Source organism: Ammospiza caudacuta, chromosome 10 (genome assembly GCF_027887145.1).
Source record: "Ammospiza caudacuta isolate bAmmCau1 chromosome 10, bAmmCau1.pri, whole genome shotgun sequence".
NCBI lineage: Eukaryota > Metazoa > Chordata > Aves > Passeriformes > Passerellidae > Ammospiza > Ammospiza caudacuta.
The window spans coordinates 1,949,976-1,959,040 of NC_080602.1; the positions used below are offsets into that span (position 1 = coordinate 1,949,976).

General features: G+C 51.2%; 1 protein-coding gene across 1 annotated transcript in view; it reads left to right on the plus strand.

Annotated features, from left to right (window-relative positions):
• LOC131562086 (hydrocephalus-inducing protein-like) overlaps nt 1-7,514 on the plus strand; it is a 30,630-nt gene extending 23,116 nt beyond the window's left edge. The window contains exons 13-15 of the mRNA XM_058811663.1: nt 1,099-1,254; nt 5,487-5,768; nt 7,473-7,514. Of these exons, the coding sequence (XP_058667646.1) occupies nt 1,099-1,254; nt 5,487-5,768; nt 7,473-7,514 (480 nt within the window). The remainder of the gene's footprint in view (nt 1-1,098; nt 1,255-5,486; nt 5,769-7,472) is intronic.
• Nucleotides 7,515-9,065: the final 1,551 nt, after the last annotated feature.

Here is a 9,065-nt window from a genome sequence, read left to right on the forward strand (position 1 = left end):
AAGCTGGCTCAGATCCTACAGGCCTGTGCTGAGTGTGGGATTTTTTTGCCTTGTTTCCTTCCCAGTGTAAGATGAGGCTTTTCTCTGCATCATCATGGTAACACCTCCAGCTTCCCTCACAGAGCAAGCTGGGATTATGCTGATCTCCATGGACCCTCTTCCCAAGGCAGCCAGACTCCCTGTTTGCAGGGCTCTGCTTTCACCCAGAGCTGCTATTGCACTGCTGGCCCTGGAGCTGTCTGACAAAGGCAGACTTTGCAGAGGGGCTGTCTCTTCCTCCCAGCACAGAAAATGGCTTGTTTTTTGGGTGCCAGCACCAAGTCCTGAGCACCCTCACCTGCCTCGAGGCTTGGAGGGATTCAGGTGCTCCCTGGACGTGGCGCACACTGCCCTGGGAGCAGAGAAGGCAAGAGGGAATCTGACTCCCTTGCCCATTGTCAGTGTGGCAAGCAGGGCTGGAGCTGCCAGTGCCACTGGGGGCCCTCAGCATTGGCCACAGAGGGGCCTCCCATCCCTGCAGGCCATCGCAAAGTGCTGCTGGAGCAGCTGCTTGTTGGAGAGGCCGTGCAGGACACGTTGCAGGGCTGCCCAAGGATGCTGTGCAGCACCTGTGGAGGGCACTGCTCCCCCTGGAACTCCTCAAGTGCTCCACAGGAAATTGTTGCAGGAGCTTTTGCTGTAGCACCTTGAGAAAGAAGCATTTAAATCAGAGAGAGAGGGGAAGAGCCTCAGGAGTCAGATGAGCTGGACTGGACTCCTTCCCTCAGCTCCAAGAGCTCTCACTCTGAGTCTCCTCCTTTTCTAAAAGCAGGAGGTTTTGAAACTTTGTAATGGCAAATTGTGCATCAGAGAGAATTTCTACTGCCAGGAGACATCCTAGTTCACTTTCATGTAATGTACTAATTAATGCATTGTGCTGTGAGTATGGGAGAAGATTTTCCCCATGGTCCCTGCACTGGTCAATGGCATGGATGCAGGATGAGGTGAGGGTGATTCTGGCAGTGTTTGGGGAATAGGCCCCTCTGGCTACAGCTCCAAGATGCTCTTCTGCATCCATTTCCATGCTCAACACCTCAATCTCTCTTGTCTTCCATCCAGGCTTTCAATATCCTGCCACTGCCAGGTGTGCTGCAGCCAGGAGAGAGCCAGCAGGTCACCTCCACCTTCTCTGGCCACCTCAACACCACCTGCAATGTCCCGGAGCTGTGCCACATGGAGGGAGGCTCCACCTCTGAGGTGCTGGTCGCCTCACGTGTCAGCTCCTCCCTGAGCCCCCAGGAGATCAACTGTGGCTCTCAGGCCTCTCTCAGGGACAGGTGAGTCAGCCTTCCGTGGGTTCCTGCTCTGCCACGGGTTATTGTCCCTGCAGGGCTTCCCTGCTCCAAGGCCTCTGAGCTCAGAGGAGCTGCAGAGCAAAGGCCAGCAGCAACATAGGGATGGCCACTCTGAGCTCCCTGGCTGCCAAGAGAGGAAGGACCTTCTTCTGTTGAGACAGAACATCATCTTCTCTATTTGAGTGCTGAGCCCTCCTGGCTTAGCTGCTCTCTGCGGGGAGCTGGGCTCTGGGCCTGCCTTGGCACCGCATTTAGAGGTGTCTTGAAGTCCATGGTGTTGAGTGGCATCTTCTTCATCATCTGCCTTCTTCACCAGAACAGTGTGATTGTGGTATGGGCAGGCGTGGGGCACAGAGCAAACCTTGCTTTGGGTCCTGCTCCTGCCACAGATGAAGTCCTTGCACTGCTGATCTGCCAGGGTTCTCCTTATGGTGGCATAGCAGCCAGAAAAACTCCTGTGCTTTAGGCTCCCCTGCAGCTGCAGCCGTAGGCAAGCACAGGAGAAGCTCAGCTCCAGCAAGGCAGCCCAGCTCAGGACACACAGGCCAAGTGTGGAGCTGGGAGTGGAGGTGCTTAAAGCAAGCCTGTGCATCAGGACTTCTTCAGGCCAGGCTGAAGTTGGTTTCATGGGGAGGAGACGGACGAGGCTGCTTCCAGTGGTTTCCATGGCAGCCAGCACTGGTTTGCTTGGTCCCAGCTGGGTTCCAGCAGGAAATCTGCCCGACAAGAGCCTGTCTTGCAGGAGAGGAGTTCCTGCAGCCTTTGCTTTCTGACTGATAGGATTGTTCTCATGAAGGAGCAGGCTAGGAGTCGTTAAAACCGAAGATCACGGGCAGAGACTCTCTAACTAATTAAAGTTAGACAGTGGGATGTTTATTAACACCGGCGGGCGGCACCAGAGCCGTCCCTAAAAGGCGTGACCGCGCTGTCCAAGGTTCTTTGCCCTCTCTTTATTTCCCAAGATCTTACACACAATACATCTGCACAACCCCAGCACCTCCCATCCCTGCTCTGTATTCAAATGAGGTCATTGGTCCTTCACTCCTGTGCAATTCTTCCCTTGAATTGGGTTGGTGTCTCGAATTGGGTCAGTGGTCTTAGGGGATGAAGTCAGGAATGTCTTCATCAGGTCTCTGTGACCCTCTGGCACCATCCAAGGTCCCCTGCTTAGTGATTGATTGACATCAAGCCCAGGTGCTAACCATTGTTCTACTGGTTTCGAGATGTTCTTATAACAGTTCACTTCCTCCACTTCCCTCTCCTAATGGTAAACAATAGAACAATCTGCTCCAGCTTAAGCATCTCATAATCATTAACCTATGGTCTGCCTATCTAACCTACATCCTGATCAATGGGAATTGCTTCTAACCCTCAGCTGAAATCTGAACTCTTTAAAATCATGCTTCAGCTATGCCCAGGGAGAAGGGGGCTGAATGAGCTGAGTAAGAACTGTAGGAGAGCTAAGCAGATGTCAGCAATCTGTGCTCTGCTTTAAACTGGGAAGCCAAGAGACAAAGGGCGTTTCCAGGCACCAGTGCAGAGAGCTGCTGGATCAGCCTTTGGCAGGGGCTGGAGGGGTCTGGCTGTGCCTTCAGAGGGAGCTTGCACAGTCAAGACCTTATGATGGCAAAGCTCAGGTTTGGCCGGTCCTGGAGGTCCCCTTCCACCCATGCCCTCACTTGGGATGTTCCCAACCTCTGTGGGTTGAGGAGAATTCACGGAAATGGCCTCAGGGTCAAGGAATGAAGTGCAGGGCCAGCCAGGACGAGGGAGCCCAAGATTCTGGTGGGACTCTCAGCCATATTTTCTGTTTTGTCTGCAGAAGGGAGCTGAAGGAGCCAGCTCAAAAGGTCGAGGAGGAGGCAAAAGCCTTAGAGGAGGAAGAGAGGAGGAAGGAGGAAGAGAGGCAGAAGAAGGGAAAGAAGAGTGTCTCTGTTGGCAAGCAACCTCCAATACCAGCAAAGGGGAAAACCAAGACCCGAGAGAATAAGGAAACCAAAATTCCAAAAAAAGAAACCAAAATCCCAGAGAGGAAGGAAAGCAAAGCATCAGAAGGGAAGAAAATCAAAGCATCAGAGAAGAAGGACACCAAAGCATCAGAGAGGAAGGAAACCAAGATCCTAGAGAAGAAGGAAGACAAAGACCCAAAGAAGGCGGAACCCAAAGCTCCAAAGAAGGGAGAACCCAAAGCCGTCAAGAAGGGGGGAACTGAAATCCCATAGGACTAAGCTAAGATGGAGAAGAACTCTTTATTCTTTATTCATACAACTCATTTTACACAGTTTAACAGACCTTGTGTGCACCTTTAGTTCATTCAAAGGTTTCTTATCAGTTAGTCGATTATTGGTTAATAAAATAGATTTTACTTGTGCATCAAATCTCTCGTATTGTTTACCTCTTCACTGATTCTCATCGGACAAATTACTTGTTATTGCAGGTGCATTTGTTTTTCACCCTCAGAATAGAATGGTCACAAAGTCTCATTCTCAAAATAGCTTCACATGGGAACTTGTAACTGCTTAGTTGCACACAGAAGAGATGATAGGCCAGCTATTGATGTGGCTGAACAAGGCTTCATTTCAAAAGGCTTTTCTGTCGCAGACATTTTTTCACAGAAATCCTTTCTTTCAGTTTTCTGTGTCTTCTGGAAGGCTGAGGCCTCAGAGGAGAACATAAACAATTATTATCAGCTTCTGGGGAATGCAACAGGGGCACCTATTTTGATTGGTGATTGGTTCATGTTCCCATGTTTATAATTAAGGGCCAATCACAAAGTGTAAGCCAGGGGACTGAGTCCTTGGCCACAGCTTTGTTGGGATTCTTTTCTATCTCTTCCTAGCTAGCCTAGCTGCTCTGCAAACCTCTCTCCTTATTCTTTCTAGTATAACTATAATGTATTATATCTTATATTAATAAATTCAGCTTTCTGATTCAAGAAACAAGATTCACCGTCTCTCTATCACCAGCAGCGCCCACTCAGGCGCGGTAATATCTGGTGACCCGACGTGTCGGAGCAAAAATTAATTTAATAAGACCAGAGGAGCAAAATTGCTGCACTGGGTAAAATCCTGTATGTGTGGCATTTGATGGTTGCTTTGAAGTGACCAAAGAAAGTGGATTCAAGCCAGGAGCTGAAGAACTGAAGATCCTGATTTGGACAGAGTTCACAGCCAAGGCTGACCACAACAGAACCTTCTTCTGGAAAACCATCAGGAAAGATGATGGAAAAGGGCAGCAGATCTGTGGAGCTGGCCAGAGCAAGCTGGACTCTTTTAGAAGGTACTGTGGGCTTTTCTATCCCTGATGAACCAGCCCTTCATAGCTTGTGGCTGTTCGTTTGGCAGACACATGCCTTGCCAGAAGAGATTCAGTTCTCCGCTTCAGAGGAAAAGCTTATTGCCCTCTGGAAATATTGATGCAGAGAAGATGGTTGCTTTTTGTCAGAAACAGATATCTATGGGTTCTTTCGATGGGCAAAGCTTTTTGGGTTTTTTACTGATGTCCTGTACGCTTTAGATGTTTTCGTCTGGGAGTGCATGGACTCAATTATCCAGTGCGTCTACAGTCAGGGACGCGTGTTGCCTTCTATCTACCCAGCATTTATAAAGCTTTTCCCAGTCCTGAAGCGCAGAGCAGCTTGTTTTCAATGGATCTCTAACTGTTATGGAAAAGCTCCGTTTCCACCGCCCTTGGCAGAAGACCCCATGGGTGATGACTTTGGGCTTTTCGCCCCCCCCTGCTTCGCGGCGCGGGGGGCTGAAACTTCGCGGCGCGAAGAAGTTTTTTTTACTCTTGCTCCGGAGCATGCTCAGATGGAGTGTTGTCCTCCCCCCCCTTCTCTCTTTCCGGGGGGATGGGAGTGGCCGCTCAAGCCAGCGCCGGCCTCTCAGACTCCGCCTCCTTCACACATCGGAGCGGCACCGGTCTCCGAGGCTTCCTCCACGCCCCTGCTAGAGCCGTCACTCCAGGAGGTCCCGCCCGCGGTTTCACCGGCCTCCCCGCCCCCGCCAGAGCCTGTGTCGGAGAAGGCAGAAGAGAACAGCACTTTCGGCGATTGACCTGTTGCTAAGCAACAGCGATGCCCCGCCGCTTCTCCCGGCTCCGCTGCTGCCTGTTTGCGCTCCGAAGGAGACTGCGACTGCGCCTCTGCAGCAGACCCCGGAGTCAGCGGCGGGGCACGGCGCCGGCCCCGTGTCGTGCCTGCCGCTGCTTTCAGGGCTGGGGGACGCGGCGGAGGTGGGTTCTCGCGCATCCCCGCCGCTTCAAGCCGAGACAGTCCCAGAGTCAGCGGCAGAAAACGGCGCTGAACCTGCGGGACTCTCGGAGCAGCCCGCGGCTGATCCCACGATCAGCGTGATTCCCTCCTCGGCCGGCTCCTCCGTGGCCAGAGTCACTGCCGCGTTCCAGGCCAGCCCCAGCGTCATCCACAGCCCCGTGGGCCCCCACCCTGGCCCAGCGCCCCCCATGGCCGGCCCGCCAGCCCCGGGCCCACTCCAGGAAGCGGCCCCGGAGGCTGGTCTCTCCTTCAGTGGAGCGGGGGCTGCCCGCCAGCTGACTCTTGCGGCAGTCCAGCTGCCGGCTTTCAAGCTCGGCGGTTTGGGGGGTGGTGTTTCGGTTGCTGTCCCATAGAGGCTGCCATCTCTGCCGCCCATCTTGTGCCCTAGCGGCGAGGGGGAGGGGGCTCCCGAAAGTTCTGCCTCTGGTCCCCAGCCCGGTAGGGGTGGTGACATGTTGCTGTGGGAAACAAACATTCCCAGACCCGAGATGAAGATTCTCGGGGCAGCTTCTATTTCCCTGCTGCTGGCATGCCTCAGTGGTTTAGGGGAAAGGAAGCGTCTCACTACCCGTGCTGCCATTGTACTGGCAGCAGGGTTCAGGCCTGTGGATATGCAGAGCCTTCCTCATGGGTTTGGCCTGGGCCGTTGGGCTCAAAAAATTCCTGGGCTGGTCCCACTGCGTGGCCTCCTTATGTTTTTGGGGACTCTGGTTTCTCCTACCGGTCCTGGTCCCCCTTTGTGAGCCAGTTTTGGGGTTCCTGGTTCAGCATGGGCCAGGGCCCCCAGGGCCTTTCCTTGTCTGGCACTGCTCTGCTCGGGTGCTGCTCTTTTGTTTTTCAATAAAAAAAAAAAAATTAAAATTAAATAAAAAAGATTGAAAACAGCGGGCAGCAGCTCTGAAGCATTGAAGGGCCAGAAAGGACATTCCACAAACTGTTTAAAAATTGTGTTATGACTGTCAGTGGTTTTTTGATAACTATTGATGGGATTCCTTTTGCAGCAAGTTGTTTTCAGGACCAAAAAGGACTCTCAGATATTCCAAGGGAAACAACTTTGGCTCTTGGACTGTTCCTGAAACTCAGCTGCATGGACTCAAATTCTCTTTGCATTGTATTTTGCATTTTTCTTATATTGTAGCATTGTTCTAGTGATTTGTTAGTTATTGTATATTCTACAGGTGAAGAAATTTCCTGTTCATTCCACATCAGCATTTTTTTTATTTTATACAATTTAGAAAGGTGAGATGTCGCAGACATTTTTTCACAGAAATCCTTTATTTCAGATTTCTGTGTCTTCTTGAAGGCTGAAGCCTCAGAGGAGAACATAAACAATTATTATCAGCTGCTGGTGAATGCAACAGGGGCACCTATTTTGATTGGTGATTGGTTCATGTTCCCATGTTTATAATTAAGGGCCAATCACAAAGTGTAAGCCAGAGGACTGAGTCCTTGGCCACAGCTTTGTTGGGATTCTTTTCTATCTCTTCCTAGCTAGCCTAGCTGCTCTGCAAACCTCTCTCTATATTCTTATTAGTATAGTCATAATGTATTATATATAATATCTTAATAAATCAAGCCTTCTGATTTAAGAAACAAGATTCACCGTCTCTCTATCACCAGCAGCGCCCACTCAGGCGCGGTAATACTTTTCTTCTATCATTATTCTACCTATGACATCCCCCGGTGTGTCCTTGGACCCACATTGTCACAACTGACCCACGGTTCCATGAGGTTCCCCTGTGTCACCATGGTCACTGTCAGAGGCTGGATGAGATCAATGTCCTGAGACACTGTGGGATGAGCTGTCAATCAGTCACACAGTGGGTACAGTGCTAACCCAACCTGATTGCCTGTGTGATCAGAAATCCCACCTGGGGGAGGCTCACAAGGGCCTGGGGGCTTAAAATATAGAGCACAAGGTGAGCCCCTGGTATGGACTCTGCCCTCTCCTGGGGTTTGTGTCTCACCCACACTGGAACCCTAGGAGCTGTTAGTCATATATGTGTCTTTCTATAGAGCTTCTGTCTTTCTGTCTCTCTCTCTTTCTTCTTGTTCTAATGCTCTTTATATGGAACATTTTTGGATACCCTAACAGCTTACGTGTTTTAATGTTTCCAGGATAAATGGGCTAAGTTAATGAAGTTACTGCTATGATTAATGTTTTATGTGTAATTTGATGTTGCGTTAAATCCTATTCCAAAGTTCTTGATTTTTTGCACTTTGCCAGTAGAATTTTGTGTCATTTTGACCTCTTACAAATATCTGGCTGGTGTTTTTCCTGTGCACCAAATTTGAGTAAAGGTGGCAGATGAATTGGTGAGTTGGCACGCAAGCCCTGAATGGAGCTCCGGGTGCGTGGAGGATCGGGGCAGTGTGAGTCGCGCACAATCCCTGCAGTGGGAGGACACGGGTCCCTAGCGGGGTTTAGGGTGCCCCGAGTACAGCGGCAGCACTGAGTAGAGCCAAGAGGGCCCCAGTGCCCAGGGTGGAACGGCGGTGCTGGGGGTTCAGGGTGCCACCCTTCAGGTAGAAACCGTAAACCCACTGAAGGCCCCTGAGGGGATTGGGGTCACAGGGCAGGGCAGGGCTGGGCTTACAGGGCAGGGCAAGGCTGGACCTGCCCCTTCCTCCCCCACACACAAAATGTTTAGAGCCAACAATCTCCTCCAGTCTGTCAAAACAGGCAGTGTTGGAGGTGAAATCCCAATTGTGGCCATGGGCACCTGGCTGAGAAGGACAGTTCTTTTCCATGGGAAGGAAAGCACAGAGCCTCAAGGTTTGGAAGGCAAGTGAGAGCCTCAGCAGGCCACGGCCAGCTAGATTGTCAGTAATTGCAGAGTTTGGATTTAGGGAATTTTGGAGGTGGAAACCCAATCTCAGCCATGGGCACCTGGAGAAGCAGACAGTTCTTTCCTTAGGAAGGAGAGCATGGAGCCTTTCCCAATGTTTTGGGGACGGATGAGAGGTGACCCTTGTGAAACCACTGCCAGACAGACTTGTCCTGGCAATATTCCTATTGGAAGAATCCCTGGATATAAGGACCTTTGGAGGTGAAATCCCAATTCTGGCCATGGGTGCCTAGAGCAGGAGGACAGTTCTTTTCCATTGGGAAGGAAAGCACAGAGCCTCAGTGTTTCAGCAGCAGATGAGAAGTGACACTCAACATGCAAAGGTCAGTTGGACCAGTCAGGCAGTCTATGGGAGGCCAAAGCAGCCAGACTTGTTTTGTGTTCCCTTGGTTTTGTGGGGCTCCATATTGTCACAATGGTTCCTTGGATCCATGGGGCCCCGCAGTGTCAGAATGGTGACTTGATTCCATGGGTTCCAGCAGTGTCACAATGGCCCCTTGATTACAAGAAGACCTGCAGTGTCACAAAGGCCTCTTGGTTTCACGAGGCCCCACAATATCACAATGGTCCTCCCAGGATCACAATGGTCTCACTGATTCCATGAGG